Raw genomic sequence first — 22,601 nt, forward strand, 5'->3', positions numbered from 1 at the left:
TAGTTTGGGTCTGAATCATTTTAAACAGCAAACTATGTGAGGAAAAGTGGTTATTAATGGTTTTGTGTAAGACATTGAACATACCACGTGTACGAAGCATGCCAGAAATTCTGTCCTAGAGACACTTTCTCACAGAGCTGCCCATTTTCAGCTCTAATTTGCATATTTCCATTTTAATTACCAAGACACCAATAACTTTATGTAGCATTACGCGCACACAGAGCTACACGAATTATGCACTTTCTTTAAAATAACAACAGGGAGGGCAGCAGTCTGCAATGAGCTGCATGATTTTTTTTCAGTTGCATGCTTTTAAAAATTAAAAATGCTCCACAGGCATCAGGTGTGGCTTTGAAAATTCCCAGAATGACACCGTCTACACCTAGACCTGAAGGTTCACATTGTTTACTTGGCTTGAGCCATGCAAATTTCCTAATGAACTATACAATTCTTATTACTGCCTGTGACTGATTACATAGTAAAGATCCATAGTAATGCCAGAATTATTGGCACCTGGGCAAAAAATATCAAGACGCATTAGACACGATTAAATTTTTTTTTTTTAACAAAAAAAATTCATATGAAATTATCTCACCTTGCTTATTGAGCAGTTGTCTAAATTGATATAAAATGCAATGCAAAGAGACATTTTGTTAATTAGAATGTAAAATAAGATTTCATTAATCAAATCAGCCATAATTAAGCAACGAAAGACATTCATTATATTTTCCAGTTTAGAAATAAATGGCAGTGAGCCGTTTGGGAGCCATACGAGTCGACTCTTCTGATAATTCGAATCATGTGACTCGCTGAAAAGAATTCCCTTCACTACAGGTTACGACTTGACCAGAGATGGATTTTTCAACACCCAAACAAAGATTCAAATCAACACAGAAATGGTTGCAGGTTGTGCAATGACCATCTCAGTCTCAATAAACCCTGTTCAAAACCTGTGGTGTGAATTGAAGACAGTACTTCATGATGTGCACAAACTTAATAATAAAATAATCTGCATGGACGAGTTGTCCAAGATCTTCTATAAGTCTCTCCAACCTTGTTAGACATCACAGGGCGAGGCTCAGTGTTGTTATTGTCTCCACTGAGGGCTTGTCTAAATTTGAATTGTTTATTTTAAAATCAGTGTTTTGCAGAAAGCAGGTGGGGGTGGTGTGATGCACCACAACGTGCAAGCGGAGTGCCACTGCCCCTCCCCGGAGTGCATTGTTTTCATATAACAGCACGGTGTGAGTGTGTTCTTCCAGTTATACCACGGCATTTTGCCAATGATTAGAATGTTTCATTTATTAATAAACGTCATGTTGCACATTTTTAACGGTTTATACGGGGTGTCCGAAAAGTCAGGAACCAATGGGAATATGTTGAGCAAAGTCCGGAAAAACATGAGAAAGTGCATAGAGTGTAAGGATGAACATGTGGAGCGTATGTTGTAAATAATATATAGAAAGTTAAGTACAGTATATGCAGTTTTACTGTCATTGGTTCCTGACCTTTCAGACTGTTAGATTTAACGTTGTGGAACATCTGAGATACAAGTAAGTTCCTGTTCTAGCTTATCATAGCTGTGATAAACAGTTCTTCACTCACCAGCCTCTCTCTCTCACACACATACACACACACTCTCTCTCTCTCTATCTCAAAAGAAGGAGCTTGTCATTTTACTGAGAAACCCGAAAGCGTAAACTCAGCTGTCCTGAAGATTTTCCTGAGCTGGGAAACTTTGACTGTTACAAAGCGCTTTTAACCGAGGCTCCTTCCATAAACGTTAAATAAATGTCTCTTAAAATAATACTTCACCACATCAACAGTTACACGTTTTCCTATGTTAAACAAGAATAAGTTTTTAAAATCCATTTATTATTAGTCTTAGATTACATGGAGCGTCTGCTATACACGTCCCTGTGTATAAGCCATTACTATAGAAACAAAAGAGTATTAGGAGGGGTGCATTAATATAATGCCATGCTGTTATACAGAAATAATGCACACCTTCTGACCAATCAGATGCGAGAATTCAATCATAATCATATCTTACTTAATGGGAGCATATCGTGTGGAGGCATATGGCTTCTGACTCTCATTAGGTAACATAAGTAAGGAATAAAACACAACAGGATGTAATGTTATAGAAAGATAATCAACAACAGTGTTTATTTAGCACCCTGAAGTTGATTATTTTCCAATAACAGCATGTCCAGGTGTGTTTTATTCCTGTTATGTCACAGCTAGGAGGCACGGTGGCTCAGTGGTTAGCATGTTTGCCTGACACCTCTGGAGTTGGCGTCGCGTCCGCCCTGTGCATGGAGTTTGCATGTTTTGCATGTTTCAGGGGTTTCCTCCTGGTACTACGGTTTCCTCCCCCACATACAGTCTAGGCTGATTGGCATTTCCAAAGTGTCTGTAGTGTGTGCAGTTGTGCCTGCGATGGCTTGACACCCCGTCCAGGGTGAAACCCCTGCCCCTTTTCCCTGGGACAGGCTCCAGGCTCCCCGCGACCCTGTGTAGGATAAGCGGTATAGAAAATGGAGCAATGGATATCGCAGCCAACGGTTACAATGTTTAATTTATCAAAGAACAACATGTCATACTTTTATAAAAGCTAAATAAACATTTACAGAAACCTCACGATTTTTATTAATTAATAACACATTTTTATTCGTTTATTATTAGCCTTAGTTTATAGTTTATAGTTTATAGTTTATGTGCCTCATCCGCCATACAGGTCCTTGTGTATAAGCTGTTACTATAGAAACCAAAACAGATTAGAACGAGCGCGTTGATATAAACCTGTGATTTGAATTACAGCCGGAACTACTTTACATAATCTATATTAAGCCACACCTTCTGACCAATCAGATTGTAGAATTGGGGTATAAATTTGAATATGAATATTAATGTACAAATGGAGAACTCTCGCGCTTGCGCTTTAGCTTTTTTAAATCACCGCTTTTGCACACGTGCACGCGCTGCGGAGTCTGCGCAGTAGTGCCCTCGCGCGCAGCCCCGTCCGCCATTGAAGGGTCGCGAGCGAGTGCCGGAGGAGGAGGAGGAGGAGGTGTGTGGGGGGGGAAGAAGGGTCAGATTGACTTCGACACTGGCGAACGCTCCGTTTTCTCTGCTCGACTCTCGGTTTCGTTTCTTTGACTTTTCCACTCGTGGACGCCGAACAAAACTCTTCTGCACTCACGACTCGTGGCCACGTTCATGGAATCTTACAGCGACACAGGGATATTTGTGTAGCGAATTTAAACACGGCTGCTAGGCAAAGTTACCTAGCTAGCAAAGCTAAGTTAGCTAGCCGGCTAGCTCTCGCGCTGTCTCTCCTTTTCGGTGTTCTAGAAGCTCGTGCGAGTGCGTTAGCTTTAGCGATATCGTTGAGGTCGGTAAGCGAACACGCCTTGGCGTATTATTATTATTTTTTTTTTAATTCTGGGGCCGTTTGATGGATCCTAGAATCGCCTGGTTTCAGCCAGAACAGCGCGGACCCGCTAACAGCCTGTGGATGCAGATTTGGGAGACGACACAGGGCCTCGGTAATTTGTACTTTCACGGGAACGGGAACGGGAACGGAGGCGGCAACAGCAACAGCAGCGGAGGAGCGGCGGCGGCGGCAGCAGCAGGAGGTGGTGGTGGAGGTGGAGGAGGCGGATACAGCTCGAGCTCGAGCCCCAAGCCGACCGGAGACGGTGCGGTAGCGGCGGACGGCAGCGCGGCTCCCGATTGCGGCGAGCAGAAACACCGGGGGATGTCGGGAGAAATCGCGGAGCAGCGGGACTTCATTCCGCTGGAAAGCAATAATATTGTCATCAACAACAACCACCACAACCAGCGGAGTGCAGCAGCGGCAGCAGCGGGCCGGGGCGGTGGCAGTGGCGGCGGCGGCGGAGTGGGAGCCTGGAGCGGGGCGCAGGACGCCGCGGCGCAGCGCAACAAGCGCAAACGCGAGAACAAGGCGAGCACTTTCGGCTTCAACCGCAGCCTCTTACTGAACGGATCTTCCGGCCCGGACGCGGACCTGTACACGGGCACGCCGTGGAAACAGAGAAACTACTCCGGGGGAATCGTGGGGTGAGTCTCAACCTAGTTAAGCTAGTTAAGCTAGTTAACATTCTCTCTCTCTCCTGTCACTCGTTCCCCTGAGCCATGTGCTTCATCAGTGAGCACATGGACATCTCCAGTCTGAATGTTCATGTTTCAACCATATTCGGTTTGCTAACAGGTAGAGGCAGAGGATTTCCTTTTAAATGCCACGAGTGTGAGTGAGTGAGTGTGTGTGTGTGTGTTGTAAGCTAGTGTTAGTGAGCCCAGGTGACATTTACTTGGTTTACTGCTACACCCATAGACACACACACACGCACACACACAGAGAGAGAGAGAGAGAGTGTCTCATTACTAATGTTTCTTTCTGACTGTATTGTTGAATGTATGTACATTTATTTCTATGTTTGTTTCTGTGGTTATTGCCCAATTTGTTCCCCAAGTCTGTATCCAAGCTTTGGCAATACAGTTGTTCATATTTGTCACGCCAATAAAGCAACCTTTGACTCTTTTAAGAGAGAGAGAGAGAGAGAGGGAGAGAGAGAGAGAGGGAGTTGTTCAGCAGCAACATTACTGAACACTTTAAAGGCTGATCGTCCAACACAACTCTACCTACAATATTTCCTTAAAGTTTAAAGCAGTCCTTGTAATGACACAAAAAAGGTGCCAAAAGTTTTGACACCTCTGTCACTGCATTGTAATTTCGATTCGGAGTAGAAAAGCAGATTTTTATTTTTTTTTCATTGTCACAGAAAGTAAACAAGATTGTTGAAGAATGTAAAAGTCATCACCTTACCTATTTTAGGCAAATAAAAAAAAAAAAAAAAGTGCTAAGTTTTTTTTTTTTTTTTTTTTTTTCTTAAACCAGTGAACATTTGAGTTAGTCAGGAATGTGCTGGAATGATTGCATATGATTTATTTATTGATCCCCGGCACATCAGGAATGACGTGACGTGACGTGACGTGAATGACATGACCTGCTTGGTTTGGTTTCCTGAATCCAAAACAACTTCTAACCATGAAAATTCAGGACAATTCGTTTGCGTCACATGGCAGCAACACGCTTTTAATGACTTGTTGTGTGCACTTGTTGAGCAGCACACGTCTCTGAGTTATTTTATTTCAACCTCAAGGCTTTAAATTCATTCAAACCTTGCATTGATTAGAGACGAATCATATTTGACACAGAGGCGTTTTCCACGCATAGGCGATCAATACCTTTTGTATTTTATTATCTTAAATACTATTTATGTCCTCCTCGGAGCATCACTGCAGCACTCAGCATTACGCTGTGGAACTGTTTTACTGTCTACTAATGAAATATCTTTTGCTGTTGAGTTAGACGTCGGACGGAGTCGGATGTGTGTTTGTTAGTGTGTGTTTCACACAGGCGCAGCATTAGGTGTGAACGTATTTGCACGTTCCTCCATCCCAGCACAGGAATGTGTAGCAGCTTGCAAAGCCTCAAGCGCAGAAAGGGTCGGTCCGTCTTTCGAGTAATATTATCGAGTGTGTGTTTGTAGTATAGCATTCCTCAGCACTTAGTCATGATGCTTTAACCTATACGGTACAGCTGTGTTTTTCTTTTTTCTCTTCTTGTTTCTGTCCTTCTTTGCTTTGTTTTTCTGTTTGTGACCGTTGTATGTTGTATGTTGTGCCTTTTTTAGGAAGGATCAGGATCAGGAAAGATGCACTTTTTTTTTTTTTTATAGTTGTAAAGACACCTGAGACGTCTGGTTGTAGATTTTTCTTTTAATCTCGTGGCTGTTGAAATCGTTCATCCAAGCCTGTACTTTAATCATTAATCCCAAATTCTGGGTGAAGTTGAAATTGTCAGAAGGTGAGAAAAGGAAGCGTGGTGTTTGTGTGTGTGTGTGTGTGTGTGTGAGTGTGTGTGTACTGTGTAGGCAGGCAGGCAAGTGTGGAATCCAGCATTGTTTATATTCGCAGCACGATGAGCGAGTCCCATCTGTCCAAAACAATCTCCGCCTCCGTGCACCCGGACACCCGATCCCTTGCACGGTGATGTCACTGAGCCGTCGGCCAATCAGCCGCCACGGAATGAGGGAGTTCCTGATATGACGTGTGGCATTGTGGGGAGAGAAAAAAAATAAAACCAGAGGGAAAGCCTTTAGAGCAGCCATGCAAAGATTCCTGTTTGGTTTTGTGTGGAGAGAGAGAGAGCAGGAGAGAGAGAGAGCAGGAGAGAGAGAGAGCAGGAGAGAGAGAGAGCGAAGGAGAGAGAGCAAGCAGGAGAGAGAGAGCAGTAGGGAGAGAGCAGGAGAGTGAGGGAGAGAGAGAGAGAGAGCGAGGGAGAGAGAGAGAGCAGTAGGGAGAGAGCAGGAGAGTGAGGGAGAGAGGGAGAGCGAGCAGGAGAGAGAGAGAGAGCAGTAGGGAGAGAGCAGGAGAGTGAGGGAGAGAGGGAGAGCGAGCAGGAGAGAGAGCAGGAGAGTGAGGGAGAGAGGGAGAGCGAGCAGGAGAGAGAGCAGGAGAGTGAGGGAGAGAGGGAGAGCGAGCAGGAGAGAGAGCAGGAGGGAGAAAGCAGGAGAGAGAGAGCAGGAACAACAGAGAGAGAGAGAGAGAGAGAGAGAAAAAGAGACAGCTGAACACAGTAGAGAGAGACAGGAAGGAAGGAAGGAAAACACAGTCCTTTCTTTGTGTCTCAGGAATTCCCACTTATTTGGGTGCTGGAGAGGAGATCTCAGGCTCCCCTCACGGCCCAAAGGCCAGCATGCATTACGTCTATTTATTTATTTATTATTTTTTTTAACAGCCTGGCTGATAGCTGGAGTGGAAATGTGAACTTGCACAGATCATTAGAAAAGAGCGATTGTGTGAATCGTCTGGGATCCACACCACCTGTTAGAGATCTCTGAGCTGTAAGACACTGTGTCATATCTCCCGGAGAAGGAGTCATTAAAATGAAGTAATAAAACAAGGAACTTGTGTTTAATGGTATAAAGCCAACGTTTGCAGTGCTGTTCTTCTAAGCCTTAAACTGAGTCAAATTGTGTCACTGATTTTTATTTATTTATTTATTTTTTTAAGTGTGTTAATTGGCAAAGCGTCAGGACTGTATGAGTTGTCCTTTCCTTACTGATGACTTAAATAATCCTTTCCTGACTTTCAGAAACTAGACTACGATGTGTAGCATTAATCTGATTTTGATCATCAGTCATAAGACCTGATCTGGATTTTGGATTTTTAAAAGGTGCACGAGGTAAAATTAGTCTTTTTTCTTTGTTTCTTTGTGAGTTTGACATTTGAGTGATTAAGTTTACTCCTTGAGCCCATTCCCACTCATGTTCATGAAGCTCCGCCCCTCAGCAACTTATTACACTTTTTCTAAGGCTACGGCTTAACCCTTTTTATTTATTTTATTTTATTTTAAGAATGTTCTACACATTGTCCAGGTTACTTGTACAAATAAGGGTTGAAAATGTCGACTGTTGCACCATAACGTTCCTGATATTTACATCTAGACGTGTTAAACAGTTTAGAATATGGCATCTTTGGAGGCTGTTTAGGTGAGCAAAAGTATAGGAACAGATAGTCTTAAAGTAAATACCACTTAATATTTGGTTGCATATGCCTTGCCTGCAATAACTGCAAAAAAAAAAAAAAAAAAAAGCTGGTGACCCAGTGACATCACCAAACTGTTGCATTTTTTCTTTTGTGTTGTTTTTCCAGGCTTGTACCACAGCTTCTTCAGTTGTTGTTAGTTTTGGGGGTTTCTCCCTTCAGTCTCCTCTTCAGGAGGTGAAATGCTGCTCAGTTGGGTTAAGGTCTGCTGATTGACTTGGCCAGGCTAAAACCTTCCACTTTTTTCTCCCGTTGAGGTCCTTTGTTGTGTTGGCAGTGTGTTTTGGGTCATGTTCTTGCTGCAGGATGAAGTTCCTCCCAATTAGACTGGATGCATTTCTCTGTAAATTGGCAGACAGAATGTTTCTGTAGACTTCCGAGTTCATTCTGCTACCATCATGAGTTACATCGTCAATAAAGGTTAGTGAGTCTGTTCCAGAAGCAGCCATGCAAGCCCAAGCCAAGACACTACCTCCACCATGCTTGACCGATGAGCTCAGTGTGTTTTGGATCATGAACAGATCCTTTCTTTCTGTGCACTTTGGCCTTTTCATCACTTTGGTACCGGTTAATCTTAGGTCCAGAACTTTCGTGGTTTATCTCTGTATTTCTTCATGAATTCCAATCTGGCCTTTCGATTCAATTCTGCTGATGAGTGGTTTGCTTCTTGTGGTGTGGCCTCTATATTTCTGCTCTCGAAGTCTTGTTCGAAAGGTGGATTGTGATACCTTCACCCCTCCCCTGGGAAGGTTGTTGGTGATGTCACTAACTGTTTTTGGGGATTTCTTCACAGCTCTCACAATGTTTGTTTTTTGCTGTTGTTTCTCTTGCGTGACCTGTTCCATGTCTGGTTGTTAGTACACCAGTGGTTTCTTTCTTTTTCAGGACATTCCAGATTATTGTATTGGCGATGCCCAATGCTTGTGCAAAGGCTCTGATAGATTTTTCCCTCTTTTCTCAGCTTCAAAATGGCTTTTTTTCTCCCATAGACAGCTCTCTGGTCTTCATGTTAGTTTATCCTTTTTAACAACAAATGCAGTCTTCACAGGTGAAACTCAGAGCTCAAACACTTCGGTCACATGTTCCAATATTTTTGATTGCTTGATAAAAAATGGGTGGCTTCAAACAAAAGGTGCCATGTTCTAAGGTGTTCATCACGTCTAGATGTAAAAGTCAGGAAATGAAAGCTGAAATTCTGATCTATTCTCTGATATCCTTCTTTTGACCTCAAACCCAAATGTCTTCAGTGTATAGCAAATACAAAAGAATTAGCTTTGCTGTTCCAATACTATTAGAGGGGACTGAATATTGATGGATTTTATTTTACATTAATGAATACAGCACGAGTCAAAAGTGTGTTAGGAAGGGGGCGGGGCTTCCAGGAATGTCTTTTAGTATCAGAGAGTTCAAAACACCTGCACAGAACATTCCTGATTCACATGTTGATTGGCTAATCTCTCGAAACCAACTGTTCTTTTGCCATATGTTTGAGTGATAACTCGTACTAGTGTACTTCGATGCGTGAAGGTTGGCAAATCTGGTAATATATTATAATCCGAATAAACGTTGTTAGATATCTTTGCAACTGCGTATTGTGTAGAGTTGATGAGTGAGGAATAACACACGACAGATTGTGCAGATATATGGAAATAATGCACTTTGTGTGCATTATTTTTGTGTAACTGCACAGTCTGGAGTGGGAGCTGTTACCATAGAAACAATAACTATGGACATAAATAGTCATACATTCATTAGCTTGCCCAATCCTTTGTTTTGGTTGCCCAGAAACCTAATTTCTGACTAAAAAGTGGTGTAAAAAGTAATATAATGTAATAATGTATAGTGAGCTAGTTAGCTAGTTTAGTGCATTAACACAGGCTAAGAGAAATGAACCGTTCTGTAGCGTTCTGTCCTCGCATTGCAGTTAAGATTAATATTCGGGTCTGATTAGCGTCTTTATCTTCTCTCGATACGTTTAACCATGAGGTAAGCGGGAGAGTTATATACGATATAACAGCTTTGCACCGGACTTTATTTTACTCAGTTTCGTCAGTGTTTCCACGAACCTGCGTGGAAAATGTCATCAGTACACGCTAATTAGTAAAAACTCATTTTAAAACAGAGCACATCTCTGATAATGTGTAAAAGTTTTGTTTTGAGAATGTCCGTAAGAGTGGCCATGGGAATGTTTTTCTTTCTCCGGTTGTTCAACTTGCTTTTCCGCGAAAAAAAAAAAAAAAAAAAACTCATTGCCCAGACATGAAATCTGCTTGAAAGGCTGGATGTGTATCTGACGGCTGGATTTGATACTGACACTGTGCTTTCTGGTGTGAACACACGTGATTTTGTCTGACACAACACAGATGTTGCACATGAACTCAGGACACAACTTGTTTTTTTTTTGGGCGTGGTGTCAAGCTTAGCAACGGAAGCTCTGAGGTTACTTGTTAATATCAGATCAGATGTGAGACATGTTTTTTGCTCATGGAAATGAGTTTGCCTGTATGGTGTGTGTTTGTGTGTGTTTGTAGCTTGTGTACTGTAAACAGCTTAACAGCTTGTCACACAACGTAAGAGTGTGTGTCTGTGCTTGTGCTGTTTTTGTTCTTTGTGTCCTATATACCTGTGTATCTTTATCTCTCCTCCTGTGTGTGTTTCTCTCTCTCTCTCTCTCTCTCTCTCTCTCTCTCTCTCTGTCACACAAACACGTCTCAGGCCTTTTCCAGGTTGCACAAATGTTGCTCAGTACAAAACATCAGATTACCGAGAGCGAAGGTGTGTGTGCTGTGCCATGGTGTGTGTGTGTGTCAGTCACATGGTTATGTAACTTGTGGAGACGGAGTCTGCTCACCGATTGGCTGCAGAGGAGTGAACTCAATCCCCATGTGCTTGTGTGGTCCGAGAGGCAATTCTCAGAGGAAACGGAAGTCACACAGTAGCGTGTTGTATTAAGCTGAAACCGATGGGCTCGGTATGCAGGAGTGACCACGTTGCCAAGTCCACTGCTTTCACACACAACACAGATGCTGAGATGCCGCTGTCTGAAGAACAGACTTGCTCGTAAACCTCGAGTCGTCTTCTTCCTTACAACAGATTTATTTTAAATATTAAAAAAGAAATCGGTATATGGAGTTGGGCACAGCTCTGTATTATTTATCCTTAAAACTACTGATAACATTTCACCGCTTTGCAAGATTTATATTCTGGCAACCTAGTTTGCTTCTTAACATGCTACCCAGCAGCTGTTTCTCGTCCTTCAAAACATCTGTTAAAGCTCTTTCCTCGTTCAGGAAGATCTCCAAAATGGCTCATTAGGAATTTACTTCCTTCCTTCACCTGTATCAACTGGGAACATGCAGCGAAGACACGTGACGCTGACTGCAGCCATGAGTCCATCGGGTTAAATGTGTATCTCTGCAGACGGGAGACCAGCAGGTGGGAGGGGTTAGGGTTAGAGAAGTTAGCCAGTAGAATCGAGCTGTACCGTCTCTTTGGAGCGGCAGAGATACATGTCTCCAGTGGTTCGCAAACTTTTCAGTTACGCCACTGTGTTTGCTAATTGGGGAAAAAAGTTCAGGTTCCTTCCCCCACTTTTACTTTGAGCAAGCTGTTTCTCTTTTAAAGCTGTTTCAGTTTGCTTCTCGAGTTGTCTTGCTACACATCAGACGTATGTTTGATGCTTTAAACAAAGCAACAGTCAGAGTGTTTGTCAATTATTGTATGTAACTATTATTTCTACACTTCACTCCATCTTTACATTTCGCTATCTTGCTCAACCCCCAAAAAAGCCGTTCATGCTCCGAGTTAAACGTTTTGCATCAATCTTGCCAGTTGACCTTGTGGACCAAATAATCCTAATGCTAGATATTCTAGATTCAGATGAGTCATGCATAAATAATTTATAATAGTTTGTAAAATAATTAAATAGCACAAAGGAGATTTTCTCATGTGACCTCACTGTAAAATCAAGCGACCCCACGTGGTGGGAAGCCCTGTCTGAAACGGTGGAAATGCTCGTCTTCCTCTATTTTTATAGGCTGTCTGTTTTGGATGATTAAATTGTTTAGGGGGGAAAAAAAACCCCCGATAAGGTTAACTGCAATATCTATTGCTGTAGAAATTCAAAAGAGAATGTGTCGTCTTCACTTTTGCAGTTATTAAAGTGAATCGAATCGGTACTAAGAGACATTGGGCAGATTAAGGGTTTTTGATATTGGTGTCAGAGTTAGGAATCGTGTGACACACACACTTACTTGAATTGCTGCTTTGCATAAATCTACACCTGCACTGGCAGAGCGTACATTACCTAACAGGGTGTGTGTGTGTGTGTGTGTGTGTGTGTGTGTGTAACATGCCAGCTGACTGGAATCTCGGATTTCTCACGTGATTAAGCATTTGGTTTGTATCACAAATCTGACTGTTTTCTCTCTCTCTCTCTCTCTCTCTCTCTCTCTCTCTCTCTCTGTGTCTTTCTCTCTCTCTCTCTCTCTCTCTCTCTGTCTTTCTTTCTTTCTTTATCTAGGCTCCATGAGGAGATTAAAGATTTCTACGAGTACATGTCTCCTCGGCCGGAGGAAGAGCAGATGAGGCTGGAAGTCGTCGACAGGATCCAGAGAGTCATCAAGGACCTATGGCCCAGTGCAGACGTACGTCTGTCTCTCTCTCTCTCTCTCTCTCTCTCTCTCTCTCACACGCGTGCATGCCCACACACGAATACACACATGCACAAACACATCTCACACAGTGATTTGACACGTTTTTATGCTTTGATCAGGACCTGATGATAATAATAGGATCATTGTTTTTGTCCTGAGTCTTGGTTTCAGCAAGTTGGGGTGTGTGCGTGCGTGCGTCTCTTCCCTATTTTCACTGGACAGTTTTATAAACCTGCACAGTAGCTCTTATTGAATTCTGCTCTCCCACACAAAATCTGTTTTTAAGACGAGGAGTTTCTGAAATTGCAAGCAAAACCACGACTGCCCCTTTCGCCCAAGTGCACTTCTGTCTTTCTATTTGACAGTCGGATGATTTCACACACTGCTTGAGGTTAGAAGATCGTAGCACTTGAGCTTATTGCTAGACTGAAGCAGTGAAGAAATGACCAATAGCAAGTTCGAAGAGGGTCAGCGCTCTCATGCTGCCTTTTACGCTCAGGTCTTTATACGTGCTGTTCTCGGCTACGCTGCGTGTTTTCTGCATGAGTTTAAACACGAATCGTGAAACGTGGCTGTTTTTACCTCGATGCCGAGACCAGCGTGAACTAACAGCACACACGCCACACTTCTTACTTCTGTAAGATTAAACAAAAGGGCTTTGTCTTAATTGAGGAAGAAATGTGTTTTGAACCTTTGTTTAGAAATGTTCCTCTATTATTTAATAAGTTAACTATCCTCCAGTTGAGAATGTATTTCTGAAATACGGACAAATGCATTCCTCATAGATCAGACACGCTGATGTGTCTGATCTCAGTTTAGCCGTAGCATTTTTACGATTTTTGACCCTGTCCTACACCGATACAGGATCCACCTGAAAACTTTTCACTCTGGACACGAGAAATGAAAGAGGCATGTGCTTCTTTAAGCATTTACGTTCTGTCGATGTTATCAAGGTGAACTTTGACATGGGAATTCATAAGCCTCTCAATAAAAAAAAAAAAAAAAAGTGGGCGGGGCTCTAGCGCCTTTGTTCAGGGGGAAAAAATGGAGTTTTGCTTTGCTGTTTTCTTACTGTCACTTGGTGCACTTCTAGAAAACACAGCATCTCGCTTATGAATATACCAAGTCAAGTCAAGTGGTTTTATTGTAAGTTCAACCATATACAGCTAGTTAGTACACAGTGAAACGAGACAACGTTCCTCCAGGACCAAGGTGCTACATAAAACAAACACAGAGCTACAGGAGGCTACATATATTTACATAAAGTGCATGGTGCAAATGTGTAAACAGCACAAGACGGTACAAATCTCCCAAAAACAAGACAATGGGTCCAGTAAGTTCCAGTGCAGCGCCGACTAGCTCACAGTTCTAGTGGAAAGTGACTCAGATGACAGTAGTGAAAAAAGTAGAGTAAAGTAGAGCGTAATGCACTCAGGTGGTTGTCGTAGAAATTTTTTCCTTGATTGCATTTACAGTACACGCAAAAAGTCAGTCAGGCGAATGAAAATGTCAAGTTCAGTGGTTAGTGTATTTGTAGAGGATGCAAGTGAAGTGTGTGTGTGTGTGTGTGTGTGTGTGTGTGTGTGTGGGATATTCAGCATTTTTCCTCGTGTTGTTGACAGGTCCAAGTGTTCGGCAGTTTCAGCACCGGCCTGTATTTGCCCACGAGGTAAGCTTCTCCGCTCCATATTTCTGTGTGTATTTGTGTGTGTGTGTATATATGTTCTTTAGTCTAGACTTATGCAAACACTGAAACACTTATCTTAAACACTTATATGGAAAAAAAAACACCCTTGGCTATATATAGAACGTTGAATATTTGTATTGTGAATGAAACGGAGGAATAAAAGTAGAGCTTAATGTTGTTGGGTTATGTCAAGGTTGGATTGTACTGAGTTGGGGTTGTTTGTGTTTTGTTTTTTTTAAAATATATGTTTGTGGTTGTTGTGTGCATGAGCCTGACGGGGATTAAACTAAATTTATCTGAACTTTTGGCGAAAGATCCTGCAGTGTGTCACGGTCATACTACACTGACGTGTCACTTGGATGACTAAATCAGGATTAGTGGAATAAATAAATCGTCCCGTGTGTGTGTGGAATGAAACAAGCAGTTATGAATAGTATTAAAAGTCTTTTAAGGTCTTTCTTTCTCTATATATTGGCTGCTAAGATAAGTGGAAGAGTAATTCATGTAGGATCGGTGTAGCTGTTGGATGATTCCCTACTTGACATCACAGTTAAAACTGTTTCACAGGCGTTTGTTGGACTCCCACTTGGCAAATGATGTATTTTTAGGGTGAAGCATAATTTTAGGCATAATAAGTGCCCTTGGAAGACAGCAGTCTACTCAGGTGGACTGCTGAGTGGGTTAGGAGGGGACAAGAAATGACTGGCCACTTCATCCTAAGGCTAGTACTGATGTTCTGAAGTGTCCAGTAACTTTATTGTGAATGTTGAATAATGTAATATATCATCATAACTGAGTTTTAATTATTAATTCAAATAAGTCGTAAACGTCCAGCTGATTAAAACAAATAGCAACAGATGAAGCTTACAGAGACACATTTGCTATAAAAGTTCAATCATGGTGTGTTTTGAGGAGTGTGTGTGGATTTAGGTTATTGACGAGTGTATGATAGACCGTATAAACCTGTTTGTGTTTGTGTGGTTTTTTTTTTTTGTGCCAGTGATATAGACCTGGTAGTGTTCGGAAACTGGGAGACACTTCCTCTTTGGACGCTGGAGGAGGCCCTGCGCAAAAGGAACGTCGCAGACGAGAATTCGATCAAAGTGCTGGATAAAGCAACGGTACTGTGTGTGTGTGTGTGTGTGTGTGTGTGTGTGTGTGTGTGTGTGTCTAGTCACATCTGGACTCAAAATGTATTAAAACTGACATTCTGTGTCTGATATTCTGTGTATCCACCCAGGTTCCGATTATCAAGCTGACAGACGCTCACACTGAGGTCAAAGTGGACATCAGTTTTAACGTGCACAGCGGCGTGAAGGCTGCCAACCTCATCAAAGACTTCAAAAAGGTGTGTTCGGTGCGTGTGTTCGGTGCGTGTGTTCGGTGCGTGTGTTCGGGGCGTGTGTTCGGTGCGTGTGTTCGGGGCGTGTGTTCGGGGCGTGTGTTCGGGGCGTGTGTTCGGGGCGTGTGTTCGGGGCGTGTGTTCGGGGCGTGTGTTCGCCAGCACCCCTGACTGAATGCAGACCAAGTTGGGTCCTGTTGCATTTGGGCAGTCATGTTAACTTCTTATCATTCATCGTGTGTGTTTGTGTGTGTGTGTGTGTGTGTGTGTGTGTGTGTTTTAGAAATTCCCCGTGCTGCCGTACCTGGTTCTGGTGCTGAAACAGTTCCTGCTGCAGAGAGAGCTGAATGAGGTGTTTACTGGAGGCATTGGATCCTACAGCCTGTTTCTCATGGCTGTCAGTTTCCTACAGGTATCTACACACACACACACACACACACACACACACACACACACACATACACACACCAAGCATCAGTGATTGAGGCCGCTTTCATGACGCTGAGCTGAGAAAAAATCGGCTCAGTGCTGTGCACACTGTAACCATAGCAACGTTCTTACCAGTCCTAGTTAGTATCTGCTAAGGAACTAGCCTAGCTTTGTGATCTAGACTAGATTTATTACCATTACTAATGATTAAAGATTAAACTATAATAATGAGAAGGTTGTTTTGTCTTTGCTAAAGTTTTTAAGCAAATCTTTTTAATTTGAGATTTTAATGTCCCAAAAATGCATAGTTTATTTTTTTAGTTACACTGCAGTGGAATATTAGCAATAAAATGTTTTTGTTCGTTAATTTTTTTCACTTTTCCCTTATCTTTTCCCATGTCCCATATGATTGGTCAGGAGGTTAAAAAAAAAAATCATTTGACATGACCCCACTTTTGTGAAAAGTGGAACTTCTTCTACAAACACTTAGTGTGAAAGCAGATGTTTGTTCAGTTCACAAAATACATGTGTATATTGTGTACTTGATGGTTTTATCATCAGATGTGAACGCTGTGGGAACTCACCAGTGACTGTATGTGTTTTGTAGCTACACTACAGAGAGGATGTGTGCAGTCCCAACTCCAACATGGGCGTCCTGCTCATCGAGTTCTTCGAACTGTACGGCCGCCATTTTAACTACCTGAAGACGGGCATCAGGATTAAAGATGGCGGCTCGTATGTGGCCAAAGATGAGGTGCTGAAAGGCATGCTAGACGGATACAGGCCGTCCATGCTGTACATCGAGGATCCACTGCAGCCGGGTACACACGCGCGCACACACACACACATACACACACATACACACACACACACACACACACACACACACAGACACACACATACATTCACATACATTTTCTCTCTTGAGCATGAGGAAGTGGAACTATTCTTAGGATTTGTGTGTATTATTCTGACTTGTTTTGTGTGTGTGTGTGTGTGTGTGTGTGTGTGTGTGTGTGATTTAGGCAATGATGTTGGAAGGAGCTCATATGGGGCCATGCAGGTGAAACAAGCATTCGATTACGCGTATGTGATTCTGAGCCACGCCGTCTCTCCCATCGCCAAGTACTACCCGAACTACAAATCTGAAAGGTGTACACACACACACACACACACACACACACACACACACACACACACACACACACACACACAAAACTATACGAATTGCTTACACAGTTTCACACAGTCACACAAGCCCAGACCTGAGACCTGAAACGCAATATACGAATGATTCTTTAAAGCTAATCTCAGTGTTTGTCTTTCTCCGTCCCTCAGTATTCTGGGTCGAATAATCCGCGTCACACGGGAGGTAGTCGAGTACCGCGATTGGATCAGCGAGCACTGGGGCGGGCAGTCACAAAGCGAGGCGGCCCTCAACTGCAACGGTATGCACTGATAGCTGTTCTGCTTAACTTCTTGTTATTGACACAAAGCCAGAAATCCAGATTATCTCTGTACAAACATATCTCTGTGCAAACTGTAACCAGATCAAGAGCCAAGTAAGTTCATAACCGAAGTTCGTATCCATTAATGGTGCTATAGATAACTGTGTATATGATAAGTTATCTTTAGTTAGCTAGCTAACTACCTTTAGCAACCAATGGAGTTGCATAATAAATTATTTATTGCTATACTGGCCTTGATGCAGTATGTAAACAAGCCCTTAAACACATTTTTGTTCTGTCTGAGCATTCTTATCAGTCTCTGTGGCTCATGATAAGTTTTCTGTAATTCTTATGTAAGATCATTTATTTTGGTCAGCTAAATGGAGGCGAGTCTTTAACTGCTACATGTAACATTCAACATTTTGTTTTAAGATAGTTTTTATATCTGTACATACTGTATATGCTTATAGTGTAGCGATATAATCATGCTATTTATGCTCATTTTTCTCCATACTGTTTTTGTTTAAATATCAGTTTAACGTATGTGATCAACTGCACTGCATTTTCTTTCAAGATTAGGAACAGCACCAGGCATTGTTTCCTGTAATGAGCAATCAACTATGAGCTTTATTAACCCTTTCATAATGTTTATGCACTTCCTTTTCCCTGTAAAGTCAGTATGAATGTTATTCTTTTCTAGCGTGTGTAGTAGAAAGTTGTATCTGTCTGACTTGCGTGTTTTGGTTCTCCTCTGTGTCTGTACAGGAAATGACGTCACCCTCCTGGTGGAGCCTCAGCAGCTCGACGAGTGTAACAACAACTTAACTGACGAGATCGTCGTCCTTCCTCCAGCTTCACGGAGTAAAGCGTCCTCTAACTCCTCCTCCCCACCGCCTTCCTCACCTTCATCACCGTCTTCATCCTCATCGCCATCTCCTTCCTCCACGACGTCCAGTGATGCAGTGAGTACATACTCTGTTTAAAAAAAACACAAAACAATGCGGTTAACTTTTACAGAGCCACTGATCAGGCTGTTTTCTGATCGGTCGCGTCCAGGATTCAGACGGAACGCCGTGCAAGACGGTGAAACAGCTGCCTGGCCGGGGCTCTGGTCCTCACCGAGATAACACAGAGAGGAATCTGGCCAATCACAGAGCTCAGAGTCATCCCATGACCACACCCACTACAGGCCACAAAGGCAGCAAGGTAAAAATTGTGCTATGCATCAGTGAGAACAGGTGTGGAGGCGTACAGGTAGGGTGTAAACACCGGGTCGAGGTGGAAAAGGAAAGGGAAAGAACACGGACGCTTCAGTACAAAATGGCGGAAAGTGGATTTGGTATAATGACGTGGGTAAAAGCTAAGACATTAAAGTAAAATAAATGTGACACTAAAAAGGAGGAAACGAAGTTAGTAATCTCAAACTGTTCATAGTTCTTTTTAAAGATTTAACCTTTAATCAGCTATCAATGATAAAAAAAAATTAATAACATGATATCTTTAAATAACCACAAGATGAGTATTATGTCATCGTCTTGCCCAGCCATACAAGAAACGAAACACGTCACGTGTAGTTGCTTCTGTCCCGATGAAACCCGATGGATCCTGTGATTCTGTTTTTCCACAGCTACCTCCCAACCTGCACCTTACTGTTTTGCATACTAATACCCCACCCATGCTAATTCCAAGTAATCTCAGGTGGTGTATTATTTCCAAATGCGATTTAATAACCATATTATCTGGTTTTGAACATAGACCATGACTGAGTGACGGCCATCATCATTATCTTTTATATCAGATCATCTTCATCTTCTCGTATTCACGTAAAATTTGCAAACGTTTGAATGGAAACAAATTTCAAAGAGTTTAAGACAACACTGAGACGAGTATAATGTAGCCAGCTTTACTTTGTACTTTAGCTGTAAAGGATCAGCTGGAAAATCTGTGTGTTATCCTGAGGAACATTGTGGTCATGTTATGACTTGTGCACTAGGTTTTTACAGCTGTGATGTTATTCGAGATAACCTGAAGCGTTCACGTGGTTTTCAGGAGAGGTTTTTTCAGGAAAGCCCAAAAGAAAAACACTGTTGTAAATATGTTTTTAATTTGCCGGTATTTTTTCCCGAAGAAATGTTCCTGTGAATTAATTCTAATAATATTTATTTATATATCACAAGTTAATAGTGAAACAATCAAAATGATAATGGTTCTCTTTGCATCTCCCATTTTAAGGTTATATAATCTAGTATAATTTAAATGTATTTAAGTAACTCGTATTTCCATCCTGTATGTCCAGATGTCCTTTCTTCTTTTCAGACTGTTTTTCTGTCTGTTATATTTTTTGCTTTGAATTGTTGTTGTTTTTTTGTTTTTTTTCCAGGATACAGTGACATTTCACTTTTTCGCAAACTTTTTTCAAATTTATTTGTAGATAGATTATTTTTCTTATACGTCTGGGAGGTGGAGGGTTCGAATCCCGACGATGCTCTCTGAGTGGGAGGGGCATCCTGTCTTCCTCCTTTCAGTCACAGTGACACTAGCCAATCCTACGCATCTGTAGGCTCATGTATGAGGAAGGGGGCAGATAGCGCTTCGTTTGTACAACATTAGTGTTTAGATTACATTAGGAAATTAGAGTGAAGATCCCGGCCCCTGTGTTTTCAGATGGTGTTATCAGATTGTGATTATTTACATTTGTTCTCCTCTCTCGGCAGAGTCGACAGTTTCGGCCGAGCAAAAGCTCCCCAGCCCAACAGAGCGTCTCTAACAGCAAGAGCCACCAAAGCAGCAAGGCCCATCACCACACCACCGGCAAGAGACGGAAAAACCAGCGGGAGGCAGCGCATGAGGACCTGTGCAGATAGGAGGCGCTCTTTTCTTCCCAGACGCTCGCCTACTCTTACTTCCCTGACCATGAGGGGGCGCTCCCAGTGTTATTGGGCCCTCTTTGCCCAAATCTGGGATTTTTAAAGCAGTTTGAGGAAAAAAAAAAAAAAAAAAAAGAAGAAGAAACTCATCCAGTGTGGAGATTTGGGGACAAATAAATCAGGAGTGTTTTTTCCTTCCTTTCTTCCCCACTGGCTTCTTTACTGCTTGTGCTCAGTGTGGTGGAGTTTTAGGCGTCCTCTCCACCCCTCCACTGCAGAGACCAATCTCTTCTTAGTGTGGAGGACCAAAGACTTATAAAAAGAAAAAAAGAAAGAAAAAAAGAGGGAGACTCAAAGGAGCAATATCTTGAAGCCCTGGACTTTAGGGGAAAAATGGAAATAAAAAAATACAAAAGACTGAAATTTCAAAACAAAAAAATTAACATAAATGAGTGACGATTTTTAAAAATGAGAGAAAAAAAAATACACAATCACTGAAATTCAGGACCGGAATTATGCATGAAGGTTTTTCTTTGCCTTTTTTTTTTTTTTTTTTTTTTTTTTTTTTTTTTTTTTTTGAAGAGTGAAATCCTTTGTCATGTGCTGATTAGATGGATTTGTATAAAACAAAAACAAAAACAAAAAAATCAAAAAATGTATAAAAAAAAAATGCCCCAATCATAAGGAAATTTTCATAAAAGTTTTTACAGGATTGTCACATTTTTTGACAGACGTGTGCACATGACTACAGAGTCAAACTGGGATTTAATTTAATCATCAGCATCTGAAGAGTGTGTGTGTGTGTGTGTGTGTGTGTGTGTGTGTGTGTATTTGCATGTGTCTGAATATGGTGTTTATATCTGTTTGTGATTATACGTTCATGGAGGTGCATGAGTGTCTTATCGTGAGTGTGTGAGAAGTGAGAGATGGATCGAGTTTGTGTTTTTGTCATCTGTTGCGTGTGGACACACACACACACACACACTCGCACACACACACTTGCACACTATTTCATTCATCACGAACTGACAGTCACGTTGGTGTACAAAAGCGATTGTTTCTCAGCTCTGTGCTAAATGAAAGAATATTTTCCAAATCACTACCCATTTCTTATTTTTTTTCTTCTGTAGTGTATCAAACCCCCAAATCATTTGAATTGTATGCATATTTATTTTTTTGAAAGAAGTATAGATATATTATATACATAGATATGTGCTATAGGTGTATATCTATGGGCAGATGAGGATGATGTGAATGTCGCTCATCCTATACTGTGGCTAAGTCACTGTTTAGTTTATTATTAATTTTTTTTTTCCCCCCAAACAACTGGACACTTCAGTGACCAATCTCATGTCTAAATCTTGACAGAGACCTTTTTAAACAAATTATTTTAACCTGTGGCTGATCTCCTTACCTTATAATTTGGAGGTTAGTATTTTTTTTTTTTCCAGGGGTGATTTTATTTTATTTTCTTTATTTTTATTGCATTTTCCCCTCATTGGATTATGGAAGCTCCTATCACTGCAGTACATCAACTGACCACTAGATGGTGGTGGGCCCCTTTTTTTCTCCACAGAGGTTCCAAATGATCTTGTCAGATTTGCCCATAAATATGGGTTTTAAGTCTGAACGTGGATCAGAAGGAACACTTGTATGAAACTGAATGACGTTAGGAGGTGAAAGGAGGGAGAACGAGTGCGCAAAAGGTTTCCAGTGCCATTGAGAATGTTCGGTGGTTTCAGACAAACTGTATTCATGAAAACACATGCAATAACCCGCAGCACAATTAAACAAACAAACAAACAAAGGTGCTATTTTCACTTTGTGTCTTCTTATTTATTATTTTCCTCCCGCAGCCCTCGCGTGTTGCCGATAAAGCATCACAAATGGGTCTCTGTGTAGCATCTACGTTTTAAACCGTGGCTTCTGTGTAACTGAAAACAGGGATCAGTCAGATTTCTTTAAGAGAATATGGACAATTTCTTGTTAAACACTGTCCAAATAACTGCACCTAACTGAATAACTGAAGAATCATTAACGCCAAGCTGTCCATGGCCAGGAGTCCAAGAGAGCAAAACCGCCCCTGATTTCTGGGTGGGAGGGGCATACTCTGTTTCCATACTCGTTACTGCAGTTGTACAGTTTTTGGTGAATCGGCAGGGGAAACTGTTTAAAACTCTTAACACCTAGTGTCCACACGTTAAATCAAATTTAAGACCATTTTTAGGAAAATATAAGATGTAGGCGTAAACCCCCTGCAAATCACAAGACCATTACTGTAATCTAATATAAATCATATTATGTTTGCCATGTCTCTGGTATAGCTTTATTAACTTTCTACACAAAATCCCAAATTAAGTAAAAAAAAAAAATAATAATAATAATAATTGAGCCAAACTACAATGAAGTCTTTAGCTTTTCTTTTTTTGGTTTTTCTTTAAAGTAGTTTTTTTGTTGTTTAAAAAAAATATTTTGAACCAGAGTGCAACTTAGGCTTTAGTTTTTTTTTTTAATTTTTTTTTATATAACTAAAAA

The 22,601-nt window shown here is 41.6% G+C and overlaps 1 protein-coding gene across 2 annotated transcripts; it reads left to right on the plus strand.

The window, feature by feature from the left end:
- The first annotated feature begins 3,075 nt into the window (after positions 1 to 3,075).
- tent4b (terminal nucleotidyltransferase 4B) lies at positions 3,076 to 21,873 on the plus strand. 2 transcript variants are annotated; one of them, XM_026937565.3, is made up of 12 exons: positions 3,076 to 4,086; positions 12,161 to 12,284; positions 13,916 to 13,962; positions 14,981 to 15,101; positions 15,221 to 15,328; positions 15,606 to 15,734; positions 16,359 to 16,572; positions 16,777 to 16,903; positions 17,090 to 17,199; positions 17,965 to 18,161; positions 18,256 to 18,405; positions 19,914 to 21,873. In XM_026937565.3, exons 1-12 carry the CDS (start codon positions 3,461 to 3,463, stop codon positions 20,061 to 20,063), a joined length of 2,103 nt encoding a protein of 700 aa, XP_026793366.3. In that variant the 5' UTR covers positions 3,076 to 3,460; the 3' UTR covers positions 20,064 to 21,873. The 2 variants fall into 2 exon arrangements, with proteins under 2 accessions (XP_026793366.3, XP_034155519.2); XM_034299628.2 differs by lacking the exon at positions 18,256 to 18,405.
- Positions 21,874 to 22,601: the final 728 nt, after the last annotated feature.

The sequence above is a fragment of the Pangasianodon hypophthalmus genome, chromosome 25 (assembly GCF_027358585.1).
Source record: "Pangasianodon hypophthalmus isolate fPanHyp1 chromosome 25, fPanHyp1.pri, whole genome shotgun sequence".
NCBI classification, from domain to species: Eukaryota; Metazoa; Chordata; class Actinopteri; order Siluriformes; family Pangasiidae; genus Pangasianodon; species Pangasianodon hypophthalmus.